At 39.9% G+C, this 20,974-nt stretch overlaps 1 protein-coding gene across 5 annotated transcripts in view; it reads left to right on the top strand.

The window, feature by feature from the left end:
* Positions 1 to 19,444, top strand: part of NEK10 (NIMA related kinase 10) — a 172,434-nt gene extending 152,990 nt beyond the window's left edge. For 4 of the 5 annotated variants that reach the window (XM_030550992.1, XM_030550991.1, XM_030550990.1 and 1 more), the window contains 5 exons: positions 852 to 962; positions 3,325 to 3,433; positions 5,373 to 5,425; positions 5,521 to 5,576; positions 18,721 to 19,444. In XM_030550992.1, the coding sequence (XP_030406852.1) occupies positions 852 to 962; positions 3,325 to 3,433; positions 5,373 to 5,425; positions 5,521 to 5,576; positions 18,721 to 18,769 (378 nt within the window). In that variant the 3' untranslated portion in view covers positions 18,770 to 19,444. Of the gene's footprint in view, positions 1 to 851; positions 963 to 3,324; positions 3,434 to 5,372; positions 5,426 to 5,520; positions 5,577 to 18,720 lie in introns of those variants that run through there. The other variant, XR_003998829.1, reaches the window with a different exon arrangement.
* The last annotated feature ends 1,530 nt before the right edge of the window (positions 19,445 to 20,974 follow it).

Below are 20,974 nucleotides of genomic sequence, written 5' to 3'. Positions count from 1 at the left end.
CAAAAGGGCCTGACTAACCATTGGGACTTTACATTTATTTTTAGAGCATGAAGGTAATTAAAAAATTCGAACACAAAAAGATTTCATCTTTCATAAAGAAGAGAGTTCAGAGGATCCTCCTATAAGAGACCTGTTTATACCTTCTGAAAGATGCAGCATGTTTTTCTTTGTTAAAGAGAGAAAAAGAGGGGAATTTTTCCTGTATTGGTATAAAGTCAAAACCTTTCTGGATACTTTACGGACAAGTAAAATATAAAGTTCCTGTCCTGGAAAGCTTACAATAGAAAGGCCAGATTCAGCCACACTTTATCATATTGAGTAGTACATTGGGGCCTTAAGCAAAGCCCATTGAAATCAAGGGGAAGATTCCCGTTCACTTTATTTTGCATTGCATCAAGGCCTTATCCTCATATATAGTTCCACTGATTTCAATCCTGGTAACTCAAGATAACCAACACAAAATTCAGCCCAAGCCTGCTCCTCAGGATCTGTTCTTCCTAGGGTTCCTCCCTTAAGACTACCTAGTCCCAGATGCTAGATTATTTTGACCAGTGGGGCCACTCCTACCCCCTCTATATCCATTATCAATATAACAAGCTACACCTGTCACAGTGAGCCCAGTTACCATCTCTTCAGGTTCCAACACCTTCTAACAAGTGGGTGAACAAAACATTATTACAATATGCATTGTTTCAGATTCTATACAGTAGTTTATTGCTTGGGCTATTAAATATCAGTGTCTACATATACAGTGTAACTACCAATTTTAAAAACTAAACCTTGTAGGAAATGTGGCCTATAGAGGAGTCGAAATTGAGAGGTGATAACAGCTGTTTCTCTGTCCCCCATAGCTTCCTCCAGCTTTGCACTGCAACTTGAAAAGAAGAGTTATTGAAAGATTCAAGAAATCTCTCTTCAGCCAACAGAGCAATCCTTGTAACTTGAAACTGGAAGTTAAAAAGGTGCAGTATTGTGAGACGTTGTGATCGTCATCTCTTTTCTATTTGAATTATGCTATATGAATTAATTGGGGGGGAGAGAAAAACTTTATAAAAGTTAATTAAGATGCTTTGAACTGTATGTGTTCTTCAGATTCATCTTCTATTTTAGTCATGAAAAATAAGTATCTGATTCAACAAAAACTTGAGAAAATTAATAATGTTTCTAGTAAACAATTTTTAGTTAGTATCACAAAAACTTTGATTAATTTGAAATTTTTTCAAATTTTTATGGAAAATGTTTAGGCAAATACTTTATCCACCTTTTAGTTGATGGTCTGAAGGTCTCCTAGATAAGCAGTGATACAGAATAGTTTTAGATTTTGTCTTTGATCAGAGGCACGCACATTGAAAATGGAAAGATCCAGCCAGCTGCTAATAAACAAAACATAAAATCCACCTCCTCAGAGATCAGAGAACTTGTTTTCCTTTCATGGATCAGATCAGGATAGTAGCAAGGAGGGATTTAAAATAAAACAGCAGGAGATCAAAACAGTCACATAGAAGTTTTCTGAAATGTATTTTATAACATAATATGATGATTCTCATATCTTTATTTTATAAATAAGAAATAGAATTTTTTTTCAGTTCCAGGCATAATGCTTAAAGGAAAATTAATGCTTGTCTAATTTTTTTTAAATGCAAATGCTTCCCCCGCTCAATAGTCTCAAAAATGGGCCTCTGTTAGCATAAATATTTTATTAATTATTTACCAAGAAATGTTTCACAATACAGAACAAACGGGATTGCATTTTTATCATTTATCCTTCCCTTTTCTTGTCCTAGGATCAAATTGCAGCTGTTTGTGTTTAAACTGAGGGGGAAAAAAAGGCTAACTTTTTGTGTTAAAGGCTAATAGAGCTGGATTAGGTCAACTCCTGTTACATTATCATTAGCCTGCCAACATTCTGGTATTTTGGAACAACATCTTTCTATTCAAAGCATGAGCTCTTAGAAAGCACTGAAACTGCCCAATGCTCTTGAAGCCAAATTATCCTTCCTGATTGCTGAATAAATAGTCTGTTAGCAATAATTCAGTGTCATCACTTGAAAATTACTGAAGACTTGCAAGCATTAAAGGATATTTTTTCTGGTCAGATATAGATTCAGCCTTTGTGATTCTGGGCCACGTACACAGAAGCATTGAGGTACAAGAAGATGATGATCCTTTTCTGTGGGGAGACAGTATTTTGAAGACTGAATTCAGTTCTGAATATCTCCCTCCCAGTATTTAGAAGACTGAATTCAGTTCTGAATATCTCCCTCCAAGTAGGCAAGTTGAAAGCAGTTAATAGAACAATAAAAAATGTTCCGGGGCCTGGGAGGATTGATGGATGAGGAAGAAGTAAAAGCTAAATATTTGAAAGTCAGTGGGAGTTGGGTGGCAAATTTCAGAATCTCAGCCCAGGACCACCAACATGAAGGGTAGTTCGTAGTAAAACTAGGATTTAATGGGATGAAATTAAGTAGAGAAAAGTTTAGGATGAGCTCTGGAAGACCCTCCTCAACAATGATATCTGTTATATTGTACAATAATTTTCAGTGGGAAATGATGGAAGGACTATTGCCTGAAACTTTTAAAATTAGAGTGAGCAGGTGACTAGATTAGAATAACAGACTGTTAGGAAGGTTCCTGCATTGCCAAGGGTTGGGGTGGAGTAAAGGACCTCCCATAATAGGTCTTGTCTGTGTCTAACCAGTCTGATTCTACAGTATTAAAAGCTAGTGAAAGAGAAGAGTGTTGATTATGCTGGAGATACTATAGAGTACAGGAACAGACATTTCTTTCTTATTTATCTACAAAAATGACATTGTAATGTCAAAATCCTAGTGGATCCTACATCCCTACATAGACACCCAAAAATGATTTGATTCTGTTTTCATATGTTCACAGTAGTCAGTTGAAATCAAAAGTGATGAGATCCAACTGATTGAAAAATCAGGCAATTTAAATATGAGTTTAGGAAGCTAACTTTATGTACCAAACTTTGAAAATCTCAAACTATTGACTGTTTCTCTTCTAGTGTTGAGAAAACACATTTTTTCTTTTTGGTTTTTGTACAAATTTGCACTTTATTTGATTTTCATAGCTGTGAGGTTTGTACTGAGTGCAGTTTGGCTGCCTTCAGTGTTTGATAAACACCTCTGAAGTGAAGAAGGTAGAGCATTCATGACTGATTTGACTAGTTCTTTATTCATTTCAAATGTATTGAAAGCTCCTTTCTCCTCTAACTCTGGATTTTAGGAGAGTGAAAAACTAATGTTCTGCGATGGAAGATTTTAGTTTAAAAAATGTAGTTTTAATATGGTTTTTGCTTTTTTCCAGCTGCTCCAGGGTTCTCCTGAACTGATTGAGCCCAACTTTTTTGCAGCAGATTGCCGTTTATTACTTCACTCCTCAGGGGGAAATATATTGGCCTCAGATGATAGAACAGGTAAGGAAAGCAAACACTCATGATCTGAAATACACTTTTCAAGTTGGATACATAGTATTGAGATTAGAAGTTGTCAGTAAAGATAAATTAACTCTTTGTTGTCAGTTACTGTCTTTACTGACAATTAAGTCATATTTGCGGAACTGATTTAAAAGACAGTATACTTTGTGATTGTGGACCAGACATAACTATTTAAAAGAATGTTCTTGAGTTTGGGGTATGTGTGGATTTTTTCAAATTGCAATTAGGTGCCCAACTGCCATTGAAAGTCAGTGGGAATTTGGTGCCTTTTATTTGTGTCTTAAAAAATCTTCCACTTGGGCCTTAAGCAAAGCAATATTTAAACACTGTGCAAGAAAGATCTCTTCTTATACCATGTTTTATAGTGGTTGCACTAACATGACTTAATTGCTTATCTGGATGGGGCCTCGAGAGTTGGAGAGGAAACAGTAAAACATAGTTCATCTGCTACAGCACTCTCCATACAAGGGCTTGTAAATATGTATACTTTTCATATGTAGTTATCATCAAATATGGTTTGCACCTAAATTGAACACTCTTCCAAACAATGTGCTCCATCCTCAGCAACACTCGATAAGCACTGGGCGCAGCTAAACTGGGGAACCACAAAGAAACCACTTGTGATTCCCCATTTTGTATGCATTTCTTTTTGCATTTATACAGTGTTCTTCCAGATTAAAAAGGGGAAAAATAGTTGTTAATCAGACATGACTGTTTTTCCAATATGATCACATCATCTACATGGCTGGGAGGTGCTGCAAGCACTTTGGAGGCCATTATTAGAATTCAAAATGACCTTGACCAATTGGAGAATTGGTTTGAAATCAACAAGATGAAATAAAATAAACACAAGTGCAAAGTACTACACTTAGGAAGGAAAAATCAAATTCACAAGTACAAAATGGGAAATATCTAGCTGGGCAGTGGTTCTGCTAGAAAGGACCTGGGGTTATAGTGGATCACAAATTGAATGAGTCAACAATGTGATGCAGTTGCAAAAAAGGCTAATTATTCTGAGCTGTCTTAACAAGAGTGTATGTAGTGTATAAACCATAGGAGATATCTGTCCTACTTTACTCAGCACTAATGAGGCCTCAGCTGGAGTACAGTGTCCAGTTCTGGATGGCACGCTTTAGGAAAGATGTGGACAAATTGGAAAGAGTCAAGAAGAGAGCAACAAAAATGATACAAGGTTAAGAAAACCTGACCTATGAGGAAAGGTTAAAAAACTGGGCATATTTAGTCTTGGAACAAAAGATTGAGGGGGAACCTGATAACTGTGTTCAAATATGTTAAGGGCTATTATAAAGAAGATGAGGATCAATTGGTCTCCACGTCTCCTGAAGATAGGACAAGAAATAATGGTCTTAATCTGCAGCAAGGGAGATTTAGGTTAGATATTAGGAAAAACTTTCTATAAGGGATAGAATCATAGCACTGGAAGGGACTTGAGAGATCATCTAGTCCAGTCCCCTGCACTCATGGCAGGAATAATTATCTAGACCATTTCTGTTAAGCTCTGAAATAGACTTCCAAGGGAGATTGTGGAATCCCCCATCACTGGTGGTTTTTACGAACAGGTTGGATAAACAGGTCTAGGTTTACTTGGTCCTGCCTCAGAGCAGGGCGCTGGCCTGATGACCTGTTTAGGTCCTTTCCAGCCATACATTTCTATGACTCTATGATTACAACCACATACCAACATCTAGAAGATCACATCATACTGTAAGAATTTCCTCCTCCCACCTGTTTACGTGATCACCGTGGTCAATGCAGCAAAAACAGATGAAGATCAAGGTTAGCCATTTATCTTGTTAACAAACTGTTCTGGCTATGCTGTGATTGCTAAGAAACTCTGATGAGGCACATGTAGGCCAAAATTTCAGTGATTAAACTTTGTCTGATATTTGGTTTATAGGCTTTCCTGGCAGTTTTGACATGGAGGAAGGAATGACATATGAACAGATGCAGGTCAGCTTTTCACATTCTTCATGAACAATTTTGTTTTCTTACTTTTAACCAAGATATACGTTTTTTTACTAACCTGAATTTCCTTTTATCTGTAGTCTGTGATTGAAGAAGTTCTGGAGGAAAGTGGTTATTACAATTTCACTTCTAACAGGTGAGTTTCAAAGTTCAGTTTCAAAAGGAAAAGTTAAATTATGATGTGGTAAGCCAATGACACATTTTCTTCTGTTTCCTAATTGTAGCTTTCTCTTTCAGTTTTAATGGAACACATAATGTTATGGCATATAGGCCTGGACTGGATAGAACTGATTTAGGACATTTTAGCCAGTCTTCTAGATCAGCCACAGCTGCTGTATTCTTCACTAACAAAGAAGAATGGTTTATGCTTGGTAGCAATTTCCTCTCATTATTCCATATAAAAACTCAGTTGAAACAAAAGGCACCTCTATCCCATTCATTTTAATGGGAGTTTATTTTGTTATAAAATCCTACTGCTACAAGACTGAAGCTAGCATAGTCAGTATAACGTTTGGATGCAATACAAAAAGGAAGAAATGTAGGTGCTAACAAAAAAGAGCAGGGGGAAGTGAAATAAAGATGTGTTTGAAACTGCAGGCAGCAGTCTGTCTGTCTGTCTGTCTGTCTCTCTCTCTCTCTCTCTCACACGCACACCCCCACCCCCACCCCCTACCTACCTGTTACATAAAGAGGGTTATTGATGGAGATACTGCATGGAAAATAGAATAACACAATAACACAAGCCTGGTATTTCTAGTTCTGTTCACTGGTCTAGTTCTAAAGCACCTTCTGCAGATTTTTAATAGTTCATGTTTCCCCTATTGAAGAAGTGGTTCATCTTTGCTTCTTTCTCAGGGCTGCCCGTGGTCTGGGGGGGGGGGCAATTTGCCCTGGGGCCCCCATGAGAATTTTTCAGGGCTCCTGGAGCGGGGTCCTTCACATGCTCTCAGGGCCCTGGAATACTCTCGTGGAGCCCGGGCTCCTGGAGCTTCTTCCACTCCAGGTGTTCGGCGGCAATTTGGCGATGGGGGGTCTTTCTACCCCAGGACCCCCTGCCGAAGTGCCCCGAAGATCCGCGGCGGTGGGTCCCTCTGCCTGGGACCTGCTGCCAAGGTGCCGGGTCTCCGCCCCCCCACCGCCGAAGACCCTAGGCTCCCTGAATCCTCTGGGCGGCTCTGTTCTTTCCTGGGTCTTCCCCAGCAGTCTGCTCCTGTTGCCAGTGACCAACATTTTCAAATCTGGGAGCCTAAAATTAAGCTCCTAAATATGTACTTAGGTTCCTTAAAATAAAAGTGGCCTCATTTTCAGAGGTGAGAAGCACCTGCAGCTCCTGATGCTTCAGTGGTATTTGCATAGGTCTATCAAGGCTATTATATAAATGTACCACAGTTTTATAGGCATTTACCTCATGCATACTGACTGGGACAAAACATCGTACAAAGACTAAATATAACTAGGCAGGTGTTCGGTGCATGTGGGCAGGAGTCTTTTACACATATTAGTCTAAAAAAGAATCTGTTGCTTAGTGGAACTATACATAGATGTTAGCATTGCTGCAAAGTATGCGTGTATGTCAGCATATAGCATAGCAATTGGGTATTAATGCACATTACACGATCAGCTCCAAAACTGTTCATATTCTCAGTCTTCTAGTTCCAATATCTATTTCTCAGCTCTGGTCCCATATGTGTTGTGGATTCCCTAATGTATTGTTGTTCTTTAGTATCTACATTTTAAAATGTTTTTCTACATTTCTGGAAATCGCACATTATGAGAGAGATTGTGACTTTTCCTGCACAGCCATGCAGGGGAACAATGGGGTGTAAATCACTGTCTTACTTACAAACAAAAATGCTGTTTGCTCATGCTGTGGATAGGAGCACCAGAGGAAGAGCAACCACTCCTGGGTCATTACTCCTCCCTGCCTGCATGTGGGCAGGGAGTGCATGGAGTCTTGGCTCTGCCATCTCCTCCACACACTGGGAGACAGCTGTCCCAAGGTATGTCCCCCTGAAGCAATGGGGAACTGGAAGTCAAATTGACTCTCTGAGTCAGACTCTGCTTCCTGGCCTGTTCCTCGGGCAGCATGTGGCAGAACCACAATTGACCCCCATAGTTAAATACATTTTTTGGGAGGGTGTGGAATGGAGCCCTGCACACTCATTTGTTTGAAGTGTATTGTTTGAATTTGAAGTTTAACTATTTCTTACTCTTAGAGAATGTGTATTTAGACGTGATTAGATTTTGAAATGTCACTGCCTACAGTACGTTCTCTTGCTGTTATTCCATGGTTTACTCTTCAACATACATCCTATTATCTGCTGTCTTGCATAGTTACGCTTACGCTTGGCTCCCTTGCCACTACAATACTATTCCTTCCCGAGTCCCCTTCGCCACTACCAAGTAGCCCACATAGGTCTCCCTGTCTTTCAGAAAATGCCTTTAACTTCAAAGTCTGCCATCTGCATTTCCTGACAAATGACCATGTTTTCTACAAAATGTTCTGCTCAATTCTATTTTGTGCCCTCCAAATCCTGCACATTTTTTTTCTCCACACTCACTGTCTAGGTAGCCACACAGTACAGTTTTGATAGCTGTTCCCTACAGGATGATTCATGTAGCCCGCAGACATACATCATTAGGTTTTATCTCTAAATCTCCAAACAGTTCAAGCTGACTGAAAGGACAAATCACCCGCTTCAAACTGCAATCCGTGCTGCTTGTCAGTGTCCACCATTATTTGGCTTTATTGCAGTAACCATAAATGGGACTGAAGACCTCGCAGCTGCATCCCATCAGACTTGCCTTGCCTAAGGGAGCCTTGATCTCCTCCTATTTCTACCTACACAGTAGACTGTCTCAGGAATAACTACAACCTTTCCTTGCAATCCTCAATTATCTCCTTTTCTTAGGCAATAATTCATAAATAATAAGGTGTTGACAAAAGTTGTTAATCATAGAATACTAGCAGGAGTCTGTGTGCATTTTTCTTCTAGCAATCTGCTGAACCTTCCTTCTGCTTTTAACTCTCCTGGCTGTTTAAAATGCTTTGTTCTAGATCTAGCTCTGGAGTTTCTAAAGTGAGCAGCAGGAGGGTTGCTGGGCCTGTAAGGCTTATGGCATGGAATCACTTAAAGCTGTTGCTTCTGGGAGGAAATTGCGTGGTCAGAGTCTGTGCGGTTTCATCCATGGAATTTTGGAGCTAAAATGCTCCAGCTGGTGCGCTGAGCTTACTTCATCCTTCCCATAGTGCAGCACAAGTTCATGTCATGTTGCCAGCTCTCATCACAAGTTTGGTGTTTTCTTAGAAAGTCCTAGCTCCTGGAGATGAGTGATTATCTGAGAACCACAGCTTTTCTCCCTCTCTTTTAAAATAAGTTTGCAGCCTTCGTTGTTCAGGAAAAAAGCCTGAAAACATGAACTCTAGAGGCTAAAAAAGATAAGGCAAATCAAAAGATTGGCTTACAAATCATGCGATTAAATTTAGCAATCTTTTGATTTCTGGGGGCCTGACTCATGATATTTGAACACTTGGAGTTGACAGTACTTACTCCTAGGGGAATTCTGTGCCACCGCACACATGCAGAATTCATGTCCCCCCGCAGATTTTTTTTTCCTCTGCAGAAAATTCATTCTGCTGGGGAGGCACTGCAGTTATACCTTTTGACCACCAGCGGCTGCTGTGGTGCCAGAAGAGAGGGCAGCTGACTCTGGGCTGGAGAAGTTAGCCATGGAGATGGAGGGTGCAGAGGCTTCCTTCCTCACAGTGCCCTGCCCACGGGCCTGGGTAGGAAGGCACAGAATATGTGGGAGAGGGACAGAGTATGGCACACAGAGCTGCTGGAGGATCACATAGACTGAGTTCAGAAGGGTTAGTACAGGGACAGACTGGGGCCGGGGCACAGGAGCTAGTGAGGTGATAGCATTGAGCCAGGTGATGAATGAGTAGGGGGGTTTAGGGCCACATGATGATGGGGGGAGAATAACTGAGTGGGGATGCAGAGACACATGGGGACAAGAGGGATGCAGGGACACATGAAGATGGGGGGAGAGAGTGGCAGAATGGGGGTGCAGGGCTACATGGGGGATAGGTGTTCCAGGGACACACGGGGGACAGGGGCAGATGTGTCTGACTGAATGGGAGATGCTAGGGGTTAGCCAGGATATGTATGGGGGAGGCTCCACGACTCCCTAAAAATCATACCCCCCTCAAAAAAATTTCCATACTTCTCCCCCGACACCCAACAATCCTCCAGATTCACTCTCAGGCTCCGTCCCAGCAATTACTTCCCTCTCCCTCAGCTCCTCTGTTGCCCATGACTCCCCCAAGCCTTTGCACTGCTTCTGAGGGGTGCAGGACACACATTTCTATATTGTAGTTTAAATGAATTATTACTCAAATTTCCATATTAATACATGTGGGTTTGTAATTGGGTGGCTTAGCCCAAGCCACAACCCGTGCTGCTGTGGTCACACTGCTGTTTTTAGTAAGCTGCTTGTCAAGGCTGAAATTCCCCCTCTGTCACTCTGAATGCAGTAGGGGCCTGCAAAGATTCTAAAAATTAATACTTGCCACTCCAGGCTTGTATTAAACTCCCAAGGTTACAGCTTTTTTCTGACCTTGGCTTGGTAAACGCTGCCACCACCCAAATGCAACCCCCCACCCCCAAAAAAACACCAAAAAACCCTTTGGACCCAGGAAGGAGCACTTGGGAATTCCTCCCTGTGGGGTGCCCTCACCCCCTTTCAACCCTCCCCTCCCCCGGGAAGAGCTGAGAAAGAAAACAAAGGGAATTAGCTGTTGCCACCAACAGCATGTGCACAAACTCTTAGGAAACCAGAAATCCAATCCTGTTCTTAAAAAAGGTAAATTTTATTAACAACAAAAAGAAAGAAAATACATTTGGAACTTAGCCTTTTGCTAGATTTTAAAAGAGCCATTCCAAAAATTAATCACACAAAATAGCTTTCTTGGGGGGTTCAGCTTAAAGGTTACAAGCAAACAAAAGCATCTGGGGTTAGCACAGAGGAATCCACAAGCCAAAATAAAAAATAAACCTGATTGTGTCTAACTAAACATTCCCTATCCAAATCATTTCTTCTAGGTATGGAAGATGAATTTTCATATCTGGTTCAAGCCTTACATAGCATTGCTGCTCTGTTTCTCTGCAGCCCAGAGAGACCAACAGACAGAGGGAAAGTTTCTTTACCCATTTAAAAAAAATCTAGGCTTCCCATTGGCTCTTTTGGTCAGGTGCCCACTTTTTTTCTTTACCTGGGGGACTTTTTAACCCTTTACAGGTAAAGCAAGTAAAGAACAGCTACCAAGAGGAATTTTACAGCTAACTGGCTGGCTGGTTGTCCATAAAAGGGAGCTATCTCCCCCCCCCACACACACCTTTATTTATCACACTGCTCAAGCAGAGTTAGTGCATGTCTGCCTGCCTTTTTTTGGAAGCATGCTCCCAGCTGCTGTGTGGACATATCCTGTATTTGGTAGCAAATGCAAAACCAACAGTTTAACTGCATACAGCACAGTAATACAGGTTCCCAGTTCTTCCAGGAACACATTTCTTCTGGAAAATACTTTTCTTTTGTATACGCAGCATTTTTCTATTTTATGTATATTTGCTGCTCCCTTGGCACCTCTACCCTAACCTTCTGCCTGCAAGAAGCTGGAACTGGATGACAAGGAGTGGATCACTCAATGAATTGCCCTGTTCTGTTCACTCCCACTGGCTACTGTCAGAAGACAGGATACTGGGCTAGATGGGCCATTGGTCTGACCCAGTATGGCCGTTCTTATGCTCCCCACTATATGTCCCCCCCCACATCTGTAATAATAATGATGTCACTCAGTGTTATATAGCAAAATGACAGAAAAAAGATATGCGAAATTATAAACTGTGTGGAGTGCTGAGAACTGATTCCAACACCTGACTGGGTGATTTGTAGGGCATTAAATTGTTAGAAAATGAGAAGCTGAACCCCATAAGATGTCCATACACTTTTTTTCATTATAGTAATTGTTTTTCATTTTCAATCTAATAGTAATTACAGCCTCAGTGCAGGCCATTTCATGAGGATTAATGACCAGCTGGGGATAATGACCCTCAGCTGTGTCCTGAATAATCATTTCCTGCCCATCTATCATAAATCACCGTAAAATACTCAACTGCTTCGATTAGTGTCACTCGTTTGTACAGAAATTTATAAAAAATTAGCTGAATATTTCAAAATATGTTTTATCCCAATGACTCTTCCCCTCTTTTTCTTTTCTCCTGATTTAATGTCACACCACGTGTGGTGATGGCTTACTCACATAAGTTGGATGTGTATGTGACTGTTTTTACTTGTGAGATCATTTACAGGTAGGACAATGTATACCTGTTGCAAACTTTCAGCATGCTTCTGTGCACTGAGGTGGTCACACAGTATCCAAGTTGAAAGATCTGATTTTAAATAACTATATTTCCTTTATATTTGCGGTCTGTTACCTCATTATATCATGTAAAGCTCCATAAAGTGTATTAAGGGGCTTAATCCAAGAGCAGCTCAGTTTATATGAAGGTGGATAGTGTGTTACAAATGAACAGAACCTGCAGAAATGAAGGTCAGACACTCTAGTGGTCTTCAGCTGAGTGCTGTAGTTCACCAAGACTCCAAGTGAATTATTATATTGTATGTACCGTCAGAGGTCCTCTTATGGCAGAGAAGTGCTGTTTCAAGAGTGGTACTCTGTAACTGAGAGAACGTTTTTAGCCCCAGTATAGTCAAGTGAGAGGACACTCGTCTAATCAACAGTATACATTTCTATATGTATTGTCATTAATCGTTCTTTTTCACAGCTTTATTCACTGCATTTTTTCATTTCTGTAAATATTTTAGACATAGTGAATGTCCAGTCAAATAGTTATAGGTAGATTACTGTGTTTTTAGCAAATATGAAATAAAAACCAACATCTAAATTGAAATAAAACAAAAGTAGTCACCCCACAACAGCAGCTCTTGCAGTTCCTGTCCTGCGGGACTGGGAGTGGCATTGTGACCTGGTGCATGGGCACAGAGACACTCAGCATTGGCCTGTCCTCCCATCTGGCATGATGTGAGGACGGCTGGGCCAAATTTCAGTGAGTGGCATTACAACTTGGTGCTGCAATCTGGCACACTGGTCAGAGCACCATTCACTCAAAATTTTGCCCAGTCACCTCTCTGTCGTCATGATGGAGGGGCAATCAGACCAAACCTGAGTGGCACTGCCACCCCGTGCACCAGCTCTGGGCTGTACTGGGTCTGGGTTCAGGCACCAGAGGAACGGAAAGCAGGAAGGCTGTCTCAGGCAATTTGGAGGAGGAAGCTGCCTGATTCAAATGTAGAAGGGTCAAGAGATGGACCTGGGGGATGAGGGAGGGAAGTAGATTGGGACAAGGAGCCTGAGGGTAGGAAGACTGGGACAGGTGGGGAGAGGAAAACTGTAAGCTGGGGTTGGAGGAGACTGGGACTGACTGGCCAAGGAGACTGGAACTGGAACAGGGTAGCACTCAAAATGACAATGCTCACTTAACGAGCAACTCCAGGTGCTGCTCCACCTATAGGAAGCTCCCTAGGATGGCAGATTCTCCCTAGGGTGGATGGGGGCAGACAGACCAAACCTGCGTGGTGCTGCAGCTCACTCAGATTTGGCCTGGCTTCCCCACCATCCATCATTAAATACTTAAAATCTTCAAATACTTGAAAGCCTGCCCCCCCCCCCCCAAAATGGATAAAGATTGTTCTCTCTTGCCATGGAGGGCAGGACAAGAGGCAATGGGTTCAAATTACAGCATAGCAGTTTGAGATTAAATCTCAGGAAAAACTTCCTAACTGTAAGAACATTAGGACAATGGAACAGACTGCCTTGGGATGTAATGAAAGCTCCTTCACTGGAGGTTTTCAAAAAAAGGCTGGCTAGTCATCTGTCTTGGATGGGTTAGGCACAACAAGTCCTGCATCTTGGCAGGTTGTTAGACTAGATGATCCTTATGGTCCCTTCTAGCCCCATGGTTTTATGATTCTATAGTACCTTAATGGCATTTCCTAACTTTAGAGTATTTGCCTTTGCAACCTTAACATAGTTATTTGTGTTTAATTCTGTATAGGTTCCAGGGGAGGCCCTAGACTAGCTGCCAGCAACTGGCACCCTAGGTGAATCGTGCAATTGGAGCCCCCCAAATCCCAAGGGCAGATCTAGGCTGAGATTTTTGGTAACTGGGAAACTTTTTGACCCTTTTCTCCTTTTAATGTTTTTTAAGCATGTTTTTTTAAACAGAGGCTCAATTATTCGGTTTGTCTGTCCGTCCGTATGTCCAACCAATGTTTCTGAGATCAGATAAAATAGAGACACAAAATTTTCAGAATAGATTTGTACATGACAACTAGATGATATTTCAGTACGATTTCAAATAAAAATTCATTAAAAATGTTAATTATAATTTTTATTATTACAAATCCAACATCATCCATTACACTATCCTGCTTTGACTGCCATTACCACCACATCCAATATAGAAAGAAATAAGAAAACTCTTCAGTGAACATTAACCTGTATTTACAAAACACTCCAAATAAAAAACAATCTGTGCTCTTAAAACATGACTTTTCTTGCTTTGAGTTTTGAAAATTCAGTCACTAGGTCTTTTAGATGCACTTTTCCAGCTATTTCATGCTCTATTGACATTGTGGCAAGTCCAACAAGTCTCTCTTGTGCCATTGTTGAACGCAGATATGTTTTTATCAATTTTAACTTTGAGAAGCTATGTTCCCCACTAGCTACAGAAACTGGCAAAGTTAAAAGAATGCGTAGAGCTATAAACATGTTTGGAAAACTGTCAGTTTAATTTTCACAAACAAACTTCAGTACTTCTTCAGGAGTGGAATGTTTCTGAAGTCGTCTTTAAAAAGCCTGATGCTCACTACACAAATCTGTAGCACCAATGTCTTTTGAGTTTTCATGAGTCAATGCCGACTCCAGTTTTATACAAAATTCTCTTTTATCTGTTTTGCTGTTTTCTTTTGCAAGCTGTGGATATCACACAGAAAGACAAATACTGACTCTAGCTTCTGGATCTGTTGAAATCTTTTGTCAACTGAGTGAATATCAGTATCAAGGACTGCAAAGTAGAAATTCACTTTGAACTTTTGTTTTGGGTGCTGAATGGGTGTGGCTTATCTTTCATATGAAAACTGCTGTTTCTTTTGCCAAATGCAAACTGGCTCTGACTCAAAGTCTGTCGGAAAGTCTATTTCTTCAGCAAGCTTGAGAGAATCTACCAGTGTTTTCTTTCGAACCCTTCATCACTTCTGAATTCCTCCAGAATATTTTTAGTTTGCTGCAGTTTTTGAATAGCAGAATGTGTGTTTAAGTTCTTTTTTCTGAAGTTGCTTATTAGTGAGGTTAATCTCGAAAATGATATTATATCACAAAATGAGTGAAGTCACATATTTGAACTTGGAAAGGCCATTTGCAAGAGCTTCTGCATCTGAATGTTCTGTATTGCCAGATGATCCAGTAAAGGTAGTATCATCAGAAATTTCAATTAGGGCATCATAAACGTTTCCAAGTTCATAGTGAAGAGGCTTCAAAGAATCAATACGACTCTCCCATCTTGTCTGACTAAGTAATTTCACAGTTAGAGAATTTACATGGTGAGTCAGAATCTCCCAACGGCATGTTGAGCCTGAGAAAAACACATAAACGCGTTACACCAGGTCAAAGAAACTGCTTGCCTCCAAACAGCATCTAGCAGCATCGACAACCAAATTTAGAGAATGTGCACTGCAAGGAACGAAAAAGACCCTAGGACTGATTAACATCATTCTCCTTCGACACTGAATATTGTAACCAGTTTCGATGAATTTCTTCTCCATTAATGAGTTTCCTCCTGTAATGCTGAGCAGAGAATTTTCTTTTATTTCCATCCTCCGGGAAGGGAAATTCATGAACTTGTTCGGGTCCATGTTCCATGAGAATTTGCCCGACACTGTCATCAGATCTGGGCCATGAATATGGGTCCCCATACTGTAACTTGTTTGTAACTTCCTCATCCTTTTTTTCCTTCTACTTCATTTACTTCAATTTCTGCATTTCTCTGTGAAGGTGAATACATTTCTCCACTTCCATATCAGTCTGATGCTGTGAGCTGCCTTCATCTATGTCATAAACAGATAGTTAAGGTTTAATGTCTCTTTTATCTGTAAAGGGTTAAGAAGCTCAGTGAACCTGGCTGATACCTGACCAGAGGACCAATAGGGGGACAAGATACTTTCAAATCTTGGTGGAGGGAAGTTTTTGTTTGTGCTTTTTGTTTGGTTCGTTGTTCGTTCTTGGGACTGAGAGGAATGGGACATCATTCCAGGTTCTCCAATCTTTTTGAATCAGTCTTTCATGTTTCCAAATAGTAAGTAATAGCAGGCAAGGCAGATTAGTCTTATGTTTGTTTTCTCAACTGATAAATGTGTCTTTTTGCTGGAAGGATTTTTACCTCTGTTTACTGTAACTTTGAATCTTAGGCTGGGGGTGTGGGAGTCCCTCTAGTCTATATGAATCTGAGTACCCTGTAAAGCATTTTCCATCCTGATTTTACAGAGATAATTTTTACCTTTTCTTTCTTTAATTAAAAGCTTTTTTTTAAGAACCTGATTGATTTTTCCTTGTTTTAGAATCCAAGGGATTGAGTCTAAACTCACCAGGGATTGGTGGGGGGAAAAGGAGGGGGATGGTTAAATTCTCCTTGTTTTAGGACCCAAGGAGTTTGGGTCTTGGGTTCCCCAGGGAAGGTTTGGGGGGAACAGAAGTGTGCCAGACACAGACTTCTGGCTGGTGGCAGCGTACCAAATTTAAGCTAATAATTAAGCTTAAAAGTAATCATGCAGGTCCCCACTTCTTGAACCCTAAAGTTCAAAGTGAGGAAAAAACCTTGACAATCTAGAAGTAAGTTTCCATCATCTTGAGTTTCCAAACTGCTTTTCTGTGGATGTGAGCTGCCCTCATCTCGAAGTAATATACCTTCATCTTGATGTTCCAAACTGCTTCCATGCAGATGTGAACTAACCTCCTCTCCAAGTAAAATTCCTTCAGATGGATGCTGTGAACTGCTTCTATCTTTATTTGTATTAAAGAGAAGATATTTCAGGAAGGATCCCTGCTGTTTTGGTTGGTTCTTTTCCTTCTCAGCCTTTCACTTACAATACTCAGTTCCTGAGGGTTTTATTTTTCCTCTTTCTGCTATGGGGCATTTGAATATTGTTATGTACTGTGTTCCTGACTGCAAGTATTATAGTGTTAAGGATGGCTGACACACCCACCGCATGGTTGGTGATTTAAACCACATTGCAGCCATCCCCAAACATCTTTTCACTGCTTAAAGGTTCAATGATTAGTAACATACACTCACTTACCTATTAAAACAGTTAGTTACAGTGTTTACATGGAAGCAAAATGACCTTTTTTGTTGTCATGACCCGATACTGGTTGTTTGGAAAGTAATCCCCTTCCTCATGGTTACCCGCTTGGAGTGTGATGTCATCACTTTCGTAGTCTATTAAGCATTAATGCTGTTACTTTTCTTTTATGGACCTTATTTATTACATGTGAACCAGTTATAACAAAGAAAAGTTCATAATTACACAGCTGAATAATAACGCTGAGGTTTAATAACACTTAAAGATACTCACATTTTGGATTTATAATGCTGAAAGACGTTATTCTTTATCCTTTGGCACCAAGAAACACAATTTTCCACAGTATGCACTTGATTCTTAACTATCTATCTGTGACGTGTGTTAAAATGACCGTGTGATATGAATCAACTCGTGATATGTCCGCTCTACATGAATTTCCGGCTATGCAACCTTGATGTGTATTCGAGTTAGGTTTAGGTTAGCATTGCAGCTCTTGTTGCTGGTGGAAATGTTTCATTGTGGCTGAGTTATTGCTTATCAAAACTGCAGAGTGAGTCATCTTGACCCTACATCGCTAATAGAATTTTTTTTGCCAAAATATTCTCTATTTTTGCAGTAAATAAAAGATTTGACATATTAATAAATTCTCAGAAATGTAGAGAAATGAACTATAATTCATATTCCCTCTGTATACCCACCAGAATTGAAATAATGAGATCTTCGTTATTGTATTTGTATTTTTTTCATCTTTTTCATTTTTTTTCCATTTATTTTTTTTAAAATTTAATTTTTTTTCCTCGTCCCATTTAACTTGGCACCCTAGGCGACCGCCTAGTTCACCTATATGGACAGGCCGCCCCAACAGGTTCTTATACCACCCACACTACCCTAATAGCAGAGTACTTTCCAGTAGTGCATTAAGCAGCATGACTAACACTGTGTTTGTTCTCTCACTCATCCTCTTCCCAGGGGGAAAATTGTGTGCGCAGCTCAGTGATTTGTTTTGTTAGCACTTTGTTTTGAGGTGGGTTTTTACTGTACATGCTGATGTGTGTGTGTTAGAAAAAAACAAGGTAGAGCGCTCCTTGCACTCGAAGCAGAAGGTGATAAGGTTTGTGAAGGAAAAAGAAAAAAACCCATTTCTTGTTTTACTTTCTAGCTACACCGTTTGAGAGTAAAATCTTGGTGCATGTTTCCGCAGGACAGTGTAATATAATACAAGACTAGTTTGATTATTTAGTGGGGGAATCTCCACTAGCATAAAGCTGGCAGAGGCGGTTCCACCATCTCCTATGCTATCTCTTATGCCTGGCGGGTATGGGGCTTATTAGGAGACGAGAGGGCTGTCGAGGAGCAAGACTTTGCTGTGCCTGGTTCTCCACTGCCATGAAGTGATTGAGGGCCTTTTATCCCAGCAGCGTAAGCTAACACTGTCTCCTTGCTGCTTTAACTTATGCCAGGACTTGACAGCTGGGAATCAGAGAGCTGTGACTGGCTCCCCCTCAGACCCTACCACCACACTGTTTCTGTGCAATGTATAGTGAAGCCCATAGATTTTAAGTCCAGAAGGGTTCATTACAAACATCTAGTCTGGCCCTCCGAATAGCAGACTATGTAATTTCAACCAGTAATTCCTGTATCAAGCCCAGTGATTTATGGTTGAGTAGAACATAGCAATTAGAAAGGCATCCAAGCTTTATTTTCTTACCCTGCTTATATATCACATTTCTATGATAGTAATTTGCCTGCTGATAGCACAGAGGTCCATTCTGATGTTGGTGAACATGATAGTAAAGATTTCCTAGGACCAACAAACACTTACTACCTCTTTATCTTTGTAGGTACCACTACTATCCATGGGGAACAAAGAACCATCCTGCCAAAAGATGAGAACTTGCAAATCTGAACAGACTGGGTTTTTTTCTGAAGTCAAACCGCCCTTACTTCAGAATATTATATTCTTACATAATATTGTGTGATCACCAAAGGGATAATAAGCTTTGCTCAAAATATATGGATGGGAAGGGATTCCAATGCTGAAACAAATGGGAGACAGCTTTCAAAAGACCTCACGACTGATGAACTTCAGTACGATACTTTTGTGGCAGCTCTGTTTACAGCATAAACTTCTTGCACTGTACCAGGGGAATTCTGCACATACTATTTGGGAAAATGCTTCAAAGTTTGTGCATTAGGAGAAAAACATAATTCCTGACAATGAATGCATATGTTCTATTTTTTTATTTTATTTTTTTAAAGAATTGTTGAATACTCAGGTTTGCTGGAGCTATATTTTAAGGCTCATAGTCAGGCTATCTTTTATAGCAAGAGAAAGAAATCAAAAAGGGAACGAGGCAGGAAATAAAATATTTTTAGGTTCACTGCACCAGAATTAGAAATTAGAAATTGATTCAACTATTAAATATTTAAATGTAGCCATTTGGATAGTAGCAATTTCTAATGCTGTTATAGCACTAATTAATAGTCATTATTTACAACTTGCACAGCTTCTGAGAATAATTGTAGTTTTTTAAAAATTGCAACTTTGAATGCAGTATCAGAATGTGTGTGTATATATGTACATGTTTTTGTGTGTGTGTGTATATATGTTTATCATATATATAGACATGCATATATTGTATAGATACGTATATGTAAAATATGTATCATATGTATACAGTGTAATATACACACACATTTACTGTTTAACAGAAAATAAATAAGTAAATGAAACCAGTGCTTTGCTGCTAATCAAATTTGTAGTACTTAATGCACTTTGAGGATATCTTTCTCTATATATACATTATATGTTAAATAGAGATGCAAAGTTTCGCAATTCAACATTACTGAAGCTTTTATTTTCATCTTTAGAGTTTTGACTAAGTGTGAGAGCCATTGTCTACAGTCTGATTATACTATATCTAACACAACTACTGTAAAAATCAGAATACGTATGGTGACATATGCCTAGACTGTTGAAACGTATTTATTTCATGCTTATCATATAATTACTTGTGATAGATTGAATGCATAAGTATGTCATATTTACTGTGTATACACTGGCAAAATATTTCTGCTATAGTTTGCTTGAAACATATGAAAATAATTAGATATTATTTCTTAACAATTTACAGAATATTATTTCCCCTGTCATTTGGGATTTCACTAGCCCAGATTCTAAGCTAGTGAAAGTTGGCAGCAGTGGGTTTAAGTGAGGTGAGGATACAAAAGGCATCCATCCCCTTCCTAGACACCTTCAGTGGAGAGGTTTGAGGTGGTGTAAAATGCATAGAAATTAAGAGATTGAGTGAGTGATTGGGAGGAGTACAAAGCCAAGAAGGGCATGTTTAAATCACAAGGAGGCATGTTGTGCAGAACATGGGTTTATCCTTCTGATGTGATGACCCATCCGGGAAACAAACATGTGACAGCCCAGTCTAACATAAAGCATTTCCCCCAGAAAGTTGAAATGTAGCATGGAAGGCCACCACGCCCAATTTTGGCATTTGGGTAGTGACAGACTCATAGCAGCCAAAGTCCACTGAGAAGCTGTTTTAGAAAGCAAACAAGGCTCTTACATGCCATCCTATGGAAAATAATACATCTGCATTAGAAAGATAGGATTAGAAACTATATTGTATTTTGTTTTCTAACATAATATTTTCACACATAATGGTCACCTATGCATATCCCCCTAATATCTACTGTCTGCTGTTTTTCTCCTTTCCTAGTACCTAAGTGCTCTAGTTAATATCAATCCATTTTTAGAGACATCTGTTACTACTTGAAGGAGAGGCATACCCATCAGTTTACCTTTCATCTGTTAAAAATTGATTGTTTTGCTGTGCAATTCTCTAAACCCTTGTTACCATCACTGCTGGTTGCACCTTATTGGATACACAATCCTTGCCCTGATTTATAACCTTCCTGGATGTAATTTCATCTCACAACTCCTAAAATACCATGTGCATTAAAGCCATAGAATAAATCCCCCTATATGTTACCACTGAACTAAAAGATGTAATCTGTCATGCCCTACGAAGTGTGTACCTCCTTAAAATGAAAATGCATATTTTTGAAAATGTCAATACAGGT

Source organism: Gopherus evgoodei, chromosome 2, assembly GCF_007399415.2.
Source record: "Gopherus evgoodei ecotype Sinaloan lineage chromosome 2, rGopEvg1_v1.p, whole genome shotgun sequence".
NCBI classification, from domain to species: Eukaryota; Metazoa; Chordata; order Testudines; family Testudinidae; genus Gopherus; species Gopherus evgoodei.
This window is presented reverse-complemented; position numbering and strand designations above follow the sequence as displayed.